This window comes from Macrotis lagotis, chromosome 6 (assembly GCF_037893015.1).
Source record: "Macrotis lagotis isolate mMagLag1 chromosome 6, bilby.v1.9.chrom.fasta, whole genome shotgun sequence".
NCBI classification, from domain to species: Eukaryota; Metazoa; Chordata; class Mammalia; order Peramelemorphia; family Peramelidae; genus Macrotis; species Macrotis lagotis.
In genome coordinates, this window is record NC_133663.1 from 31,987,981 (window position 1) to 32,006,552 (window position 18,572).

Consider the following 18,572-nt stretch of genomic DNA (forward strand, 5'->3'; position numbering starts at 1 on the left):
AAATTAAAAGAAGAGTGGGGGGGGAGACAAAAAATGGGTTAAATTTGTAGTAGAATGTAAGCTCCTGGAGAGTAAGGACTACCTCATTTTTTTGCCTCTATATCCCTGTCACCTAACACAAGGCCTAAAATATAATAGGTGCTTGATTAATGTGTGCAGATTAGTGGCTTCTCACCATTTCATTTTAATCCAACAGAGAAAATCTGTGAATTTAGAAAGATATTCTTACACAAGCACACATATGCCCAATCACTAATTTTATTTTTTGTTTTAGGTTTTTGCAAGGCAATGGGGTTAAGTGGCCTGCCCAAGGCCACATGGCTAGGTTATGATTAAGTGTCTGAGGCTGCATTTGAACTCAGGTCATCCTGACTCCAGGGCTGGTGCTCTATCCACTGTGCCACCTAGCTGCCCTCAAACACTAATTTTAAAAGATTAAATTCAGTCATCCAGCTATCTGAAGAGAAGCATAAACATCCAACACCTCATTTCTACCTGACTTCACCTGGGAGCAATGGCCTGCAGTACCCCAAAACAGACCTGATTTGTCTCAAAACAGACCTCAAACTCAACATTAAGGACCAAATTATCATCTTCTCTACCATGGAGCCTGGAGCAACATGAGACCCCAGGAGATAGGTTAGCGTAGGGAGAACTTCATGTGAAGGACCCTCTTTCTTCCTATTTTCCAACTTCATTATTTCATGATTGTGGGAGGAGAGGCTACATGCGGGACATCCTTACTCATCTTTCTGCAGCCCCATTGATCAGATGCCTCTTACTGCCTTACCACACTCCCTCCTGCTTCCCTGTTTAGGTGCCCTTGGAGTTCTTCTGGATCCTGGGGCATGATGACATCCATTGTAGATAGTGAAGTCTTTGGACTTTGATTCTGATACACTGAGAGCAAAGATGCAGTAGAATGGGCCCTGAATAGACAGTCATAAAACCAGTCACCAAACTGGTGACTTTGGGATAACTTTGGGCAAGATATTTAACCTCTCTTGGCCACTGTTTTCACATTTATCAAGTGAAAAGTTTGGACTAGATGACCTCTAAGGCTTCAATGTTTTTATGTCCATGGTTAGAGGAAAATTTTAAGTCTCCATAGTAAAAATCTATTTGTTGAGATGGTGGGCTAGAAAGAAGATGCCAAGGTCAAAAGGTCAAGATGGTAGAGGAATAGATAAAGATAAAGCTATAATTTTATCTAGTTTTTTTTTTTGGTAAGGCAATGGGGTTAAGTGGCTTGCCCAAGGCCACATAGCTAGGTAATTATTAAGTGTCTGAGGCCAGATTTGAACTCAGGTCCTTCCTGACTCCAGGGCTGGTGCTCTATCCACTGTGCTACCTAGCTGCCCCCTATGATTTTATCTAGATATACATATAAGAAAAGCATGATGAGCTAGAATTTTCTTTTGAACATAAACACTGAGAAAGACAAAAAATTCTCATTTTTTTGTTACCTCTCCTTTTCCTCCTTTTTGTCTTTCTTCTTTCCCTCTTCTGTTTCCTTTTTCCCCCTTTTTTCCTCTTCTTCTCCCTGTTCCTCTTTCCTTCTTCTTTCTTTCTCATACACATCCCCCCATTACATACACACATACACACACATTCCTTTATTATTGTACAATTGTCTCTTTCTGCAGTGACTCCATCAGAACAAGAATTAGAAAAAGGAAGGCTTCTATCCAAAGTCCAGTGGAACCTTAACCAGTGGGGATGCAATAAATTAGGACTTGATGTTGCTCTAAAAGTTTAAATCATCTTTAACTCTGTAGGAACATTTCCTGGGTACTCCTTAGGGGAAAACTAAAAAGGTAAAAATTTCAAAGCACAAATCTCTTTTAAGGACTTTGCCAGAATCATGTAGGATATCTCCTAGCATAACTCTATGATGGAAAAGCATAAACTCATATTCATGCTTCTTACTATTTTTCATTCTAATTAATATGAGCAATACAGCTTTAAATTAATGGATGATTTCATATGCTCATAGCCTACAATCAAGATTGTTCTTTACCTAGTCAAAACATATATAGTGAAAGATATACTCCTGTATTGCTTTATGATACTTCCCCTTGGCTTCTGGGAAATAATGCTCCTGATTTTTCTTTTATCCTATGCTCCTGTTGACCACAGCTGCTTGTTTCCATCTATTGCTCCTTCTTCCAATGTTTAAATGGAACTAGCTCTAAAAAGTCCATCTTTTCTACTCTTCCTATTTTTCTTCCTGCAGTAACTTTTTCCATTCGTCTCAGTAATCAACTCTGTCAGTACGCCTCCCAAACTATATACTCAGTCCAACTTTTCTCTTGAATCCCAAACTTTAATTTTAATTTTGAACTGGATGTTCTTTATGTAGCTCAATCTCAATATGTCCAAAGTATGACTTATTGTGTTTCCCCTGCAATCACACCTCTTGTGAGCTTCTCATTTCTGTTGAAGGTACCACCATGCAGGTTTTCAAGCTTGATGAATTCCTTGACTCCTCATTCTTACTCATTCTATCATTCAGTTTCTATTTCCATGATAACAGTGATTGGGTTGGACTTAGGATAGAGTCATCCCCATTGGACCAGGAAGCCAGTATGGATGTTGAATCAGGCCAGAAGTATAGAATGAGCAGTATGAATGGGTCTTCTGAGAATATGGCACTTCCATACAATCATTGAGTTACCGTAGGTTAGTGTCATCCTCAGAGACCAAGCAGCCAGTATGTTGAATAGGTTAGAGAGTGAGCCCCATTAGTAGACAGTAAACTCTAAACTTCCATTAAAATTTACACTATTTTTGTGGGTTCCATAATTTACTACCTCATATCATATTGTTTCTACTTCTTGCCCTAAAGGATCTTACAGTCTAATGACTGTACTCTGATGATTTTCTCTCTCCATACATTGAACCCTCAGAACACATTTTTCAGTAAATATTCATTAAAAGCAATAGCTCATGAGCCCCAATCTGCAGGTTGACTTTTTTATTCAGTCAGCCAGAGGAATGAAATCGAAAGCCTAGAGGAGCATTTTAAGAAGATTGTAATATGGACACTACTGTGCACAGCTAGATGGGGTTAGAGAATAGAGCATTGAGCTGAGAATCAAGGAGACTGAGTTCAAATCTGGTTTCAGATACTTTCTAGCTATGTGACTCTGGGCAAGTCATTTAATTCTGCCTTGATTTCCCATTGGTAAAATGAGCTGGAGAAGAAAATGGCAAACCAATCCAATATCTTTGCCAAGAAAACTCCAAATGAAATCACAAAGAGTTGGATACAACTGAAAGGATTCAACAACAAAAACGTACAGATTAATATGTATTTGCTAAATGAATGAAGTTGCTTAGTCTCCCCTGGTAATATTTAGGTAGGAAACAATCTTGTTGTAAGAATTTTTTTTAACTGAGAAATTGGACCTTTTGGCTTAATAAAAAAAGTTTTGGGGTTTCTTCCTCCTAGCCAAACCAAATACATCTACTCTTATTGAAACTAAAAAGTTTAGCAAATCGTTTCTGAACAAGCATTCATGAATCAATAAAAATCAAAGAAACTGAGCTCCTCCCAAAAGTATATAATTTGGGGTAAACAAGACATGTAAAATAACAGGAGAAAGACTGATCTAAGAAACCACAGCAGTTTTTTAAACAGGAGTCTGCCATGTAACTAATCATCAAGTAGGACTAATTACAGTCAAGGTTTCTGAATGCTGAGTCAGCAGGAGATTTCACAGTCACATTCCATCTGATTGTTACTCATCATCAATGAAAACAAACCCTTAAAATATACTATGTGATTCATTTATCAGGTTACTGTACATCCAATTGAAACAATCAAGTCTGTTCATAACTACATGAATGGAACTCCATTCTACTGATCTGAATTGAGAAGATTTGATTTTTTAATCCTAATTCTGTGACATTGGGCAAGTCACTCTCCCTCAATGGGACTCAGTCTTTCCACCTATAAAATGAAGGAGTTGAATGAGATGGTCTCTAAGGTAACTTCCAAGTAACAAGCTATGGTCTTGTGATCAACTCTAGCAAGTAACCAGTTTTGAATCTCATGTCTATCTAGACTTGGGTCTCTTTGGGTTAATGATTTTCAGTTTTGATTTCCCAGTGCTGGGAAGACAGTATTCCTCAATGCTAATTCCCTGAATCAGATTTGGAAGTCCGATGGATACAGAGCTAGGATTTGAAACCAGCTTTTCTAACTCCAGCTTTGATGGTTATTTTTTTTTTCACTCAATCTACCAGAAACTCTCTACCTCTCATCAGTTGAAGTCATACATCTATCGAAGGAAGCTTTTTTTAAGATAACATTGCAATTGACTCCTGTCCTCTTGGTCCATGCTCAAATGTCTTAAGTTCCACTAATGCCTCATTCATTTTCTTCTCTCCCTAGCACACAGTCCCATCTTTAGTGTTAATAACCTATCAAACATTCTTCTTTAGCCTTCCCATCTTCTTCATTATCTTCACTGACATCAGTTGAGTGTAAGAATCAAGCCATCACCACATCTATCCAATCTGCCTCTAAGACCTTGATCCCTTCTGGTCCTTTTCCAAGCCCAAATGATTTCTCCTCTTTCCACTAATCCATAACATTGAGTTTTCATTCAAAGCTCTAATAACTGACCCAGATCATTCATTTCCTTTGACTCCCATGATTTCCCACATTCATCTAGCTTGCTTTGAATGTTGCCCTCACAAACATTGTAAAAAAAAATGGGAAGTCCTTCAATCTAGGAAAGATGCAATTGAAATATCCTTTATAAAAATGCACATTCAAATCTGCCACTAACAAAAATATTGCTTATTTGAGCCTGAACAAGTCAGTTATATTCTCTGACTGAGCCTCAAGCAACAGTGAGATGGATCTATTTTATTATGGATCTACACAGAGGATAGTGAGGAAGGGCAGGAACCACAGCACATATATGTAGGGTTCTCTAATAGTAACCAGCAAAGCATTTGATATAAAACAGCCAGCCATTCAACAACTACTTGGTGAAGGAATGAGTGAATGAATGATGAATGAATGAATGAACACTGCATGGATAGCGTATTGATCCAGAAACATTGCACACTCATGGTGACCAGGCATGAACAAAAAGCCAAAGCTTACAGAGAACCTTGCCTGCGTCCGCCTTCACTTACCACCTCCAGAGCTTGCGAGTCTTTGTTCGGACTCGCTGGAATGATGTAAGAATTTCAAGTGGGGCTTTAACCCTCGGATTAAATGCTGGCGGCTTCTACAATGATTAGTATAACCTGGGGAAAGTTGAGATGCTCTTTTTTACAAACACATGGATAGTCACTAAAGATCAATATAAAATAGGTCTGGACTTTTTGTTGGTTGGTTAGCTTTAAGACTTGGCTAGAAATTTATATCGATCCATGACTTCAGGGAATGCAAATCCTTGGGGTATAAATGACTCAACTCCAGAACAGATAATAAATTAATAAATTGGAGAGAATTTCAAATGGGCTTATGTAAGCCAAATGCACCATTGCTAGCTAATGAAAAAAGTGCTAATGCTTTTTTGTCCAAGTCTGGAAAATTCTCTTGATATATTCTCTGGCTGTTTTGTAATTCATGTTTTTTTGGTATGATTCTACTACCATTAAAATTTGGGAGAGTGTGTGTGTGTATTATGTTATGTGTGTATGTATGTATGTATGCATGGTGTTTCTGTGGGTGTGTGGGTACACACCTTCTTTTGACCATTTAGGGCTAGAAAAACACCAATTGTTTTGTTTCAAAATGAAGGATCAATTCTGGAAAATGTAATGAGACCAGGAAGGAAAGTAGATGATGGTCGCCAACAGTTTAGTATATTATTTTACAGGGAGGTGGACAAACAAAAAACATAGCCTGTTGCTATAAATATATGAATGGTCAGAGAGATCATAGAAAGATGACTACTGTTTGAAATACAACCTTCCTCTCAATAGTGAAGTGGTGAACCACAGGTTTAGAATTTTGTGCATTCTCTCAGTCATGATAGTTGAAATAGATAATTATTCTTAAATGGTTTTTCTTTGTTATCTGTTAAAGGGAAGGTACCAATGGGACAGGGAATTGTTGGAAAATGAAACCTCAAAAGTATCTATAATTTCAATGCTGCAAATGGAAGTGAATATAATATAAAAATAAAAATCATTACTAAAACCAGACTTTTTAGTTTTGGGTTTTTTTTTTTAAAAAAGGAAAGTTCTCAAGGGACTAGGACTTACTTGAGCCACTATCCAGACTGCTGATGCTATCAGCATTTTCCAGGTTGTGGCGGTATAGCTGTCGGTAAAGACTGAATTTGGGGAATTTGCTTCCTTTACCCACGCCTTTCATCTTAGAGTCAAAATCATCATTATTTTTTGGGAATGGGAGATTGATTTTAACTTCTTTTTTTCCTTTGAGGTTCAAGGCTTCATTGGAATCTCCCATCTCCCCCTGCAGACAAAAAATATGGGCAAAACTTTTAAATGTTTAGAAACACTAAAAACGGGTGTTGCAACAAACCCCTGCCTCCTCCCCCCATTAAGTCAAACTTAGTTAAGGTGCAGCATTTATAACTTGCTTCAATTTCCAAACAGCTGCCCCAGAGAAGAACTGAGAGCAACCACTGACCACATAGCTCTATCCAAAGACAGATTAGAATGTCATACTTAAATATAAAAAAAGAAAAACTTCTAGAAGTATGCTAATAATTAATGGTTACTAATTATTACTCTTCCTTTTGCATGTATGTGTACATTATAGTCTGTCTTTCCTTCCTTTCCTTTTCCCTCCTTCCTTCTCTCCTACTGTCCTTCCTTCCTTCACTTCCTTCTCTTCTTCCCTCCTTCTCTCCTTCTTCCCTTCCTTCCTCCCTCCCCCTTCCTTCTCTCCCTCCCTCCTTCCCTCCTAATCTCCTTCCTTTTTCCCCTCCCTCTTTTCTTCCCCTACTCTCCCTCCCTCCCTCCCTTCATTCCTTCCTTCCATCCCTCCCTGCTTCTTTCCCTCCTTCCCTTTATTCCTTCCAATATAACTCACATTCACTTGTAACCTAAAGATAACTTGCCAAACATCTCTCCATATCTTACTGTGAGGGAAAAAGTTGACTGTCCCACAGTGACTCGTTTGACACTGCCCACATCTGTCAGCCTGTGTTCATTGTCATCCCATCTTCCATAGGCCAAGTCTATTCCACCAATAAATGCGACTGATTGGTCTATGATAACAAGTTTCTCATGGTGAGCCCATAAATACACACTGGAAGAAACATGATCTGGGTGTCTCATCACCTGGGGGGGAGAATAAGTCAACAAGTGGAGAAGAGTTTTCACAAAAAATGTTGATGCTTCTCCTAACATGCTATAGCTATTAATATATGTACAGTTAACAGTCAAATATTGAAATATGCCATGTCAATTAATCAAAGAAAGTAAGTTTTTTAATCAAAGCTTAATGGCAATAATTGATATTTATATAGTATTTCATGACTTACAAATCAGTTCAATATGTTTTGTCATCAATAGTGGGAGGTGCTCCCTGGAACCTACAGAAAAATTGAGGGTGGCTATTCCTATTAAATTTTTGCCTATGTATATGATTCTGGAAAGTTCAACTTTATTTCATGGCTACCTTTCATATTTTCTCTTTTATTAAATGAATTCATAGCATCTATCTTTTTAACTAATGCTTGAATATATGGTAAACCCATCTAACAAGGAGAATTTTCAATATATTCTATTAATTAAATTATCTAGCTGAAAAAATTTTGAGAAAAAATTTTCTTGGTGGGTAGTGCTCTTGACTGGGAGTCATGGGTTCAATTCCCACCTCCAATGGAGTCAAGAAACACTTCTTAAACATCTATAGATCTCCAGGTCAAGGACTATGATGCAAAAAAAAAAAGGTCCCTGCTCACAATCCAATGGAGGAAAAAACATGCAAATAATTCTACATACATGGTCTATACAAAATAAACTAGAAATAATCTCAGAGGGAGGGTATAATGTGGAACCACAGAAATGTCCCTTGAACATATCTGATCTGTAGTTTCTTCCTCTGTAAAACTGAGATAAAATAAGTCACTTTCTCCCAGAGAATATTCTGATATTTCAATGAGATAATATGTGAAACATGCTAGGCAAGTATGAATTTAGTTCTAACCCCAATTGTTCTTGCTGCTCATGGATCCTGGACAAGTAACTTAAATTTACAGCATTTTCATCTGTAAAATGAGAGAATTGGAATTGATGTCTAAAGTCTAGGCCAAATTATGATACTGTAGACTAACTCATTTGGGGTTTTCTTGACAGAGATACTGGAGTGGTTTGCCATTTCCTTCTCCAGTTCATTTTACAGATGAGAAAACTTAGGGAAACAGGGTTAAATGTCCAAGATACTGAAGTAGGTTTGCCATTTCTATCTACAACTCATTTTACAGATGAGGAAACTGAGGCAACAGGGTTAAATGACTTGACCAGTGTGTCTGAGGCCAGATTTGAGCTCAGGCCTCCCAACTCCAGGGTTGATGCTTTACTCACTGATCCACCTAAATGCCTAGAGACTAACATACCAAAATAATAGTAGATTAGCATACTAAAATATTACGAGGCTCATTATTTTTATGCCACAATAAAGGTAGTCTTATCCTAGTAAAGGAAAAATCAATGATCGAGGTTACACAATTCAGCCCCAACAAATTATTTCTGTTTGAAATATTCTGATGATTCTCCAAGAGTGTTTTTTTTTTAAATTCTGAATCCTCAGAATTAACCATTCATTTTGGCTAGCCTGGTAGTTATAATGTCAGGATATGAAAATTACTGAAAATACAACTGAAACTGGTCAGTAGAATGTAAGCAACTTGAGGATAGGAGGTCTTGGTATAGCCTTTGTCTGGAGAATATTAAACACTTTTTTTTTACACTAAGTTGTGGCAAAATTAATATTCACAAACATTTAAAAACAAACCTATTTTTTCCCCTTCTACTTAATAACCAATATTTTGATCCTATCTATGCTAACCAGCAGGGGAAATTTAAATTATTCCATGAATCAAGGCGGGGGGGTGTCTCATTGATAACATCATATTCCCTAATAACTGTTAACTTTTTGGTAAAGAGTCAATGATCACGTGTACCCTCTTATCACAATGATTCTGTATTAAGAGAACAGAGATGAGGCATTATTGAAAGGAAGAGAGGAAAAAAACCATCAAGTGATTTTTCCTTACAGAGTTCCTCATTCTATAAGGGTCCTCTCTTTTTTGCAACTTGGACTTGGAGACTTTCCTGGGACACTGAGGGATTCAGTGACTTGTCCAAGGACAATAAACCAGTAGGTCTTAGAAACCAGACTTGAATCTAGGACCTCTTCGTTTTCGATCTACAATGTCACACTACCTTCCTCTCTTTAAAGAATAATTTTCAGGGTTTTTTTGGTGTTGTTTTTTAAAAGATGCGCTTGGTGCTCTTAATGGATGATTGTCACTACTACTGTAAAATGTCTTAAAAAACGCTTTTGAATCCCACAAGAATGTGGAAAGACTCTCAGCCCATGTTGCAGACCTTGATGTTGGGATGCAGGCGCATTAAAGTTCTCTTGCTGTATCCACTGTTGATGCCAAGGGCCAGTTCAACTTCTTTGTAGAGCATCACAAATATCCTCACCCCTTGTTGCTGTTAAAAAAAGAGAAAAGAAAAATAACTAATGGCTATAGGTTCTTAGTGGAAAGACTGCCTCTCCCCTCCCATGCTACATTCCAGGCAAACTGGACAACCTCCTGGTTCCCTTAAGTGGCAGTTCAATTCCTACCTCCATGACTTTGCATAGGTTTATACACTGCCTTGGATACTTTCATTCTCCTGGGATTTTCTCATTCAAGTGCCACATTCACCAGAAGAAAATCCTTCTTATTACTGGAATCCTCCTCCTTCTTCACTGTCCAGTATTTAATTGATACATATTTTGTATTTATTTATATGTTTAAATTGTTTTGTTTCCCCCAATAGCACACAAACTACTTGAGGGCAAGGACAATGGAAAAGTCCAATTTTATTAATAATATTAGATATAAAATGAAATAATAAGATGATGTGTACAAAATTAAACCCTATCAAATTACTTAAATGAGTGATATGAAATGTATTAATGGTTCACATTTATAGAGTGCTTTCAGTATTATCTTCAATTTCACAATCACCAGGACTGGAATTATGATTCCCATCTTAGTGCTGGAAAGACAGAGGAATAAAAGATGAACAGTTTAATAACAATTTTTTTCCCAGAACCCTACAGCCCATTTGGGGCAGAGGTGGATCTTGAACCCAGATCTTCCTAATCCAAAGTCTGCTCTCTAGTCCTTTGTATCAAACCACCCATACATTTTTTTCTTTTGCTTTAAGGCTTAAAAATAAATATGATCCAAAGGAATGACAAAAAAGAGTGAATCTAAAGTAAATTTCATGAAAGTCAAGGTACCAAAATATTTATTTCACAACTCTTTATAATAACAACACTAACAATAACAAAAAGTGTCTGAGGCAGGATTTGAATTTGGATCTTCCTGATTCCACATCCAGACCTCTATCTTCTGTGCCATTTAGACCAAGTCATTCATTTATAAGTCAGCAAATGCAGGCCCTGAGAAATAAACTAATTCACCCCAATGTCACATTGCCAGAGCAGAGATCTGAGTCTAGGTCTTTGGATTCCAGTGCTCATTTCCCCAGTCCCACATTTCTTCTATTTCTGTTTTTTTTCCTCTTGAAAAAGCAGGGGCAGCTAGGTGGCACAGTGGATAAAGCACCGGCCCTGGAGTCAGGAGTACCTGGGTTCAAATCTGGTCTCAGACACTTAATAATCACCTAGCTGTGTAGCCTTGGGCAAGCCACTTAACCCCATTTGCCTTGCAAAAAAAAAAACCAAACGAAAAAGCAGTGGCAAATTCAGTCAAACTGGTACACTAACAATCAGTTTCTCATACATGACCCCACATCTCTCATCTCTGTCCCCTTGCCCAAGTCATATCCCCCAGACTTAGAATGCAAATCTTCATGTCTACCTCTGAGCATTCTAAGTATCTTCAAGGCTCAACTCAAGGGCCACCTCTCTCACTGGGTCTTCCTAATGCCTCAGAGGTCAGTGTTCATCTTGGACCTTAGATTATTTTGTATTTCTTTGTATGTCTTTCCCTGCCTTTATAACTCTCATAGAATGTAAGTCCTGTCTTCCATTTTGTCTTTCAATCCCCAGATCCTGGCAAATAATGGTGCTTAATAAATGTTTTTGAATGAACAAATTATGGTACTAGGAGCTCTAAATAGATTCTGGATGAGGGAGGAGAATAGGCTTAGCTAGGATGAACAAACACAGTAACACTGGCAGTCTGTACAAAGCCTCCTGAATTCATCCCATCAAAGAATAGGCCTATTCAGGTGTCAAAGGTGCCCATCTCTCTCAATTTCAGAGATCCTGCGGCCCATTAATGCAAGAATAAATATCCTCCCATGACTGCAGAAGTTCATGGATTTAGTGTGTGACTTTCCAGGACTAAATTATTTAAATGATGGGTGTTTATGAGCGTATGAAAATGTCAATTCAGTTTTAAAAATTGATGATCCAGCTGTTGCAAGGGCCAGGCTAGATGAAGAAAAAGGACAAAGAGACCGATGCATCACAAGGGAAATTAATCTAATGAAATTATCATTTTCTTGGGAGATTTATGCAGTTATCAGCAATTTAATAACAATGAGTTTCAGAGAGTATGGATTTACATGAAAAGAATAATAAAGGATGAGCAGTGTTGGCCACTGTCACCACCTGAACATGGGGGCTGAGAGGAACAAAGAGAATCCCTGGTACTAACATGATGGAAGACTGGTTCAAATGTCCATGAACTCAATGACAACGGATACACACCACCCCAAGACCTAGGGGGACTTGTTGAAAGATGACTATGGGGGGCATGAAGACTCTTCTGTGACTCAAACTCCAATATTGCATTTCCATTTGCCCACTGCACATTTATTTTTATCACTTCAGGACACAATATCCAAAACCATTCCCTGACTTCTGATTTTGCTCTTTTTTCCAGTCTGTTCCAATCTCTCCATATTCTAATCTAAGGGAGGTTCAGTAGTACAGTGGACTTGAACACTCATTTTAGAATTAGAGAATCTGATTCAAATTCCAAATTCTGCCATTTATATACTCCACATTTTTGCCCTCAGTTTTCTTAGTAAAGAAATATAATTAGTACAGAAATATATCTTAAGCCCCTCCCCAGCTCTAAATCTATGCTCTCATGCCACATATCAGCACTAGATTACTATTTCTAAAATATCTCTTTGACTACATCCCTTCCTTACTTACCCACCATCAGTACTGAGTGTTCCCAAGAGTAGGATAAGACACCACAGGAGAAGAAAGAAAACAAAGAGAGGAGGGAACGTTTGACAATATTCAGTATAGGGAAAGGCAGGGGAAGAAAAGAGAGAGCATGAGCTAAGAAGGAGATGGCAGATAACAAAGGGATATCATGGGTTGTCAGCCCTGACCAGGGAACATTTATGATACATCCTAAAAAAAAAAGTCCTTCCAAAGCATGGAGGAAAAGTTATATTCTTAACTTCCTGGATCAGGGTAGAGATGATGATAAAGTTCATGGTAATTATCTTTGTTTGCTTTGCACTTAACAGAAGTATTAGCTTATAGCAATACTGACTGATTGACCGACAGATCCCTTCACTTTCCTTTTAATTTGACTCAGGACAGAGAGCAGTGAATGGATGGCTAGGTGGTGCCATAGTGCATAAAACACTGGGATTGGAATGAGGCTGATTCATCTTCTTGAGCTCAAATTTGACCTCAGACACTTACCAGCTGTGTGACCCTGGATAAGTCACTTAACTCTGTTTGTCTCAGTTTTCTCATCTGTAAAATTAGTTGGAAAAGGAAATGGCAAACCATTCCAGTATCTTTACCAAGAAAACCCCAAAGAGTCTGAACAAAGGACTGAACAAATAATACCAGCAAGTGTAGTGAATGGAGAATTAATCTTAGACTCCAGGAAGATTCAGGTTCAAGTCCTGACTCTGATTATTATCAGTGTGACCTTGGGCAAGTCACTTAACTTTTCAGAGTTCTAGATAACTCTCTAAGAATGTGGGTTATAGGGTATACATCTGTCTGCACTGGTAGAAGAAATTCCTTGGTCTTAATTTCTCACACCAATGAAATTATAGGTCCAATCTGCATGGGTTCAAATCCCATATCTGACACTGATGAGCTTTAGAACCCAGTGCAAGTCATTTAAGCTCATTGTGCATTAGGCAGTTCCCAAGGGCCCCGATTTCTTCATCTCTAAAACAGAATGAACTGAACTAGGCATTCTCTAAGATTTGTCACAAAGTTTTTCCTTTGGACGAGTAATTTTCATTCTACTTTAGGACTTGAGACTGTAACAACAGCTGACAGGATAAGAGTTGTTAATGGAATGCATTATAAAAGATTCATTCCATGGAGTCAAACATTAATGGAGAAAAATGGCACTGTGAGAATGAGATTGTGAGCAAGCTACATATTGCTTTTTGATAAATTATGAGAAAAATTGGGGGATGATTATATTTCTTTACTAATGTCCTATCCCAATACTGCCTCATGACTTGATGGTGATGCTGGCTTCCTGGAGACAGTGCCACAGGAATAAAACTGTCACAGGTTTTATGAAAGTGAAAAAGATTTCAGGGAGGATCCCAGAGACAAAGGATGCGACAGGTATCTGAAGACTGGCTTAACTAAATTCAATGAAGTCTGCCCTCCAGAAGGATGGCCATCAGGAAATAGTTTTTGTATGTATGATGAAACTCACAGAGATAGAGACCTTAGATGGAAGGGACACTAGATTGTCCAGTAAGGGGTTCACATGTACACAGAGAATAGCAGAGTCACAGAGAACCTAAGTAGATTATGTTAAAAATCAATAGGAATTTTTTTGCAGGGGGGTGGGCATTAGGGGACACATCTGTCAAGTACTTACTGCTTTCCGTTTGAGAATATAGTCTAGTCTCCAACGATTTCCTTCTACCACTGGACGTTTCAAGAAGATTTCTGGACTTAACCTAAAATCATAAATTGTAGTTCCAAAGTTATTCAAATGATCTGTAAAGTCAATTTACTTCTCTACCTGTGTCTCAATAATGAGAGAATTCAAGTTCTAACTCATCCCTATATCCTGCCCTTGGTGACTAAATAGTCTGGTTCATATATGGTGACAATAATGATAATGATAATGATAATAATAATAATAATAATAATAATAAACCAACAGTGCAACCAAAAGACACACTACGAGTGACATCCCAAGAAACTCATCTAACGATATGCATTGAACTAATGGTTGTCAATTGTATTTGTTTGGGAGAAATGGAGATGTTTATCATGGGAATTTGGGACTAGGTCATGGCCAACAGAAATTACAAAAAGGTTATCAAGGTCACAAGGGTTATAAGTATGTCAAATTTATTGAAAAACACAGACTGTGCAAGAAAATGTAAGAAGTTGCATAACATATTTTAGTAGGTTGCAAAACATTTAACTGTTATTAAATGCCTGGAAAAAAATTACTCAGAACTGGAATTAAATAGCCAGAGCTCTTTATCTTTCATAAACTGTCAGCCAATTCATTATACAAATACAAACCATAAAATGTTGAGGATTCAACAATTAAACTTTACTAGAACTGGAGAATTCTTAAAGATAAAAGTGCTACCCATAATCATCTAAACATATCTCTGTGAGTATATGGATTCTAATAAATTCTAATAATAATAAATACTACATTCTTTTTGATTGATCTTTAAAAATTTAAGGATAACATTTTCAAGAGATTCAGCCTTGTTGAATGTTCAATTTCCAAAATACTTGGGAGTAAAGGTTTTTAGATCACAGAACTTTAGTAAAAGATATCAAACTAATATTGGAATAAGCCAAGGTATATAATATCAATTATGTTCTGCCTGTTACTCAAGTTGAATAAATTAATGAAATAGCTTGGTTACTTATTTCTCTCTATTATGGAATCTTGGCTTATGGGGTTTTAGGGTTGGAAGGGACCTTCCATGTGATCTAGTCCAAATCTTTCTTTTTTTTTTTTTAACAGAAGAGAATTATCATGGTATCAGGGAAAGAGCACAAGATTTAGAGTCAGGAAGGCTTGGATTCAGATCTTGCCTCTGGTATACCTGTTAGTCCTGTATTTTCTATATAGACAGTTATTTAAATATTTACCTCCATTAGAATGTGAACCTACATTTCACATTTCTTTACATCTCCAATGCTTAGCATAGTGTCTGCTCAATAAAATCTTAAAAAAAAGAAGGAAACCTAAATGAATAATTACATTGACAAACAGTCCTTAAGAAGGGAATGATAATGACTTCCTTTTTTTTTAGCAGAAAGATGAGGGGAAGCATGTATACTGATTATTTTTTATTGGGTAAATATTACGTAGATGCCTCTATGGTTCCGGTAACTCTATTCCATTCCCTTCTTTCCCTTCCTTTCTGTTTCTTCCTCAGTTGACAGCTCCCTAGGTTCATCAATTATTCCCAAACTGTCCACATTTCTTACTTTGTCCCAGAGCTGGGTCATGATGGAACTAATGGGGAGGTATATGGTCCTGTTAAGGTGGTCCAGACCCAGAAACTCTCCCATTTCTGTCCTTCTCCCTTGTCATACTGGTCCTGTCTTTGCCCTGGACTTCTGAGTTATTTCAAGAGGGTAAGAACGTAATGAGTGATTTGGAGAAATTATGTAGGAGAGAGTACCACCTTCCCTTGAAGGAAGTTGGAATATCTAAGAAATAGAACTAAAAGACCATTGGAGACCATCAGGACAACCACTAATGAGTGTCTTCTTAGACCAAGGGCTGAATTTACTTATCAGTGTTTCTTTAGGTAATTATCAACAATGTGAAAGAAGCCTAGATTCATTTTGCTTAAATTCATATGTTGTCAGTATTGGATTTTATTCATGGGGAAATGTTCATCTCTGGCAACCACTCTCCAAAGAGAATTTTTTTTTTTTTACTTAATAAGAAGTGTGAAGTAGAGAAGGGAAGATTTAACTTGTGGGTATATTTTAAAGCGGAGTAGCTAGGAGGCATAATGGATACGGAGTCAGGCTTGGAGTCAGGAAGACTCATTTTCAGGAATTCAAATCTGGCCTCAGACACTAACTATGTGAGCCTGAACAAGCCTCTTCATCCTATTTGCCTCAGTTTCCACATCTGTAAAATGAACTGGAGAAGAAAATGGCAAACCTCTCTAGTATCTTTGCCAAGAAAACCCCAAATGGAGAGTTAGACATGAATGAACACAAAAACAATGCTACTTCATTGTTAGACCCCATATTAGACTGTATAATGATTCTTATTGTGATAAGGAAAGGTCTACAGTGTCCAGCATAACTATTCCTCAGGTAATTTAATAACTAAGTAGATTTTTCAAAGGTGACCTGAGGAGGTAACAACTATTATGAATAACATACAATAGTCACAACAATGATGTCAATGCTGATAACAGATTTACAAAACACTATTTGTTATTTAATTCAATCCTCACAACACTGGGAAATAATTATTTATTGCCATTTTCTTATCCCCATTTTATAGATGAGGAAATTGGGACTGAGAAAAGCCAAGTGGTTTTCCCTTCCAGAATCAGGAAGGTAGTTTTTATTTTAGAGTCTGTTTTCACCAGATATTAGTTTTAGAGTCATTACTCATTTGAAGGTAGACAAGAGGAAAGAAAACATTCAGCACCCTGTCTCTTCAGATACCTAAGAGGCTGGGAATTTGTACTTTATTTTTCTGAAGGGTCAAGAAGGACATTTTTCTTTCTTCAGAAAGCAAAGAAATGAGTTTTTAATGGCAGCAATTATGGCTAGACTAGTATCTCATTCATGTCTGGGCATTGCTTTTTAAGAAGTGTTTTAAAATAGGAATTAGCTACTAAATATGGAATTCTATTTCATATGGCTCCAGACTCTAACAGTTCATTGTTGTTGTTGTCGTTTGTCCTTTGTTCTTGAAGAGGACCGAGACATCAGGGAGATACCATGTGCCTGATAGGTACATGAATTAGATTTCAGTGAGGTAGCATTGTGTGCTAAGTCACAGCCAGAGCTATTGGGGTCCAGGGGCCAGATATGGAAGAGGAGAACTGGACATGGTCCTGGATGCAGTGGGAGAATATTAAAGTTGTATTTTGAAAATCAAACAGAACCTGGGGCTAACTCCTTTCTTCTGAGACGGGGATATTATGTGAGTGAGACATGAAAGGAAAAACAATTGAGAAGAAGCATCTTCCTAATGCAAAAGGGGTTGGATTTGAAGTTGGGAAAGACTAGAATTCAAATCCTGGCTCTAAAACTTGTTAATTATGACCATGTGTAATACATCTTTGAACCTCTGTTAAATGGGAACTTGTCTTAGAGAGACAGAGACACAGAGAGAGAGAGAGAGAGAGAGAGAGACAGACAGACAGACAGACAGAGAAGAAAATGAATTCTTAGAAAGAAAATAACATTTATTATAGTTGAACACTTCCAAGATGCTCTTTGGTTTATCCTGTGAATCCTGGCTGGAAAGACAGGTAGGCAGGAGCCCAAGTCAAAAAATCAAAGACTCTAAGAATATGCCTTCCTACTAATTGAATGGGTTTTCTGGTGGAGGCTTCCACCACTAACTTTTCATTAGGAATCATCACAGACTTTAAATGGGGGTCAGAAAGTCTGAGATTAATTCGGTGATAAGAAAGAAGAAACCCATCTAGTCAGCTACTAGTCCCAATTCTTCTATCTGACATTTCTAATCAAGAAGCTCAAATGAAACCATTGCATCCTCCAAGAAACAAGACTCAGAGGGATGTGTGAGCTGTAACTAGCAGCAGAGTCCCAAGAAATCAGAGAAAGGGTCAAATGAAGGCTTTGTCACTGAACACCCACTCGGCCTACAGTCCTCCCTGAAGGAAACAGTTGGGCATCTCTCCTCCAAACAAGAGAGAAAAAAGAAATCTCCAAACCGAAGACATAAATCCCCTGCCTGGATGCCAAATTTTCTGAAAAGGCCTTTGACTGGAGACTTGAGTTGTGAGTTGGTGCAGGCGACTGCCAGACCATCTGGTCATGATGTTAGTTTCCATAGTGTAAGACTTCTGCACAGGGCCCCACATTGTGGGCTACATCAAATGGGGAGACCTTTGGACCAGATCCTCACTTGGGAATACTAACCACCAATCCGTGATGAAAATCTCTTCTTTAGCTTCTTCCATTGCATTTGCTATGTCTTCAAAATACCCTTTTGCATTAACATACCTGCAAGAAAACAAATAGGTCCTTTAAAAATTTTTCACTGAAAACAACATCAAATCTCTCTTAGCAAAACATCAGAGTTCATTTGTTTTCATTTCAGATCTATGATTTCATCAGTGTAAGAGATTTATAGGATGGAGACACCCACTATAGATGTAAATGGACAATTCATGGTTTTGATAACTTTACATAAGCAGATGAAGGTCTGAAA

At 37.6% G+C, this 18,572-nt stretch overlaps 1 protein-coding gene across 4 annotated transcripts in view; it reads right to left on the reverse strand.

Annotated features, from left to right (window-relative positions):
* PLD1 (phospholipase D1) overlaps nt 1–18,572 on the reverse strand; it is a 257,572-nt gene that overhangs the window by 72,333 nt on the left and 166,667 nt on the right. For 3 of the 4 annotated variants that reach the window (XM_074190925.1, XM_074190924.1, XM_074190926.1), the window contains 6 exons: nt 18,281–18,364; nt 14,028–14,109; nt 9,556–9,666; nt 7,081–7,281; nt 6,235–6,448; nt 5,155–5,268 (listed from right to left, as the gene is read on the reverse strand). In XM_074190925.1, coding sequence (XP_074047026.1) covers nt 5,155–5,268; nt 6,235–6,448; nt 7,081–7,281; nt 9,556–9,666; nt 14,028–14,109; nt 18,281–18,364 — 806 coding nt within the window. The remainder of the gene's footprint in view (nt 1–5,154; nt 5,269–6,234; nt 6,449–7,080; nt 7,282–9,555; nt 9,667–14,027; nt 14,110–18,280; nt 18,365–18,572) is intronic. The other variant, XM_074190927.1, reaches the window with a different exon arrangement.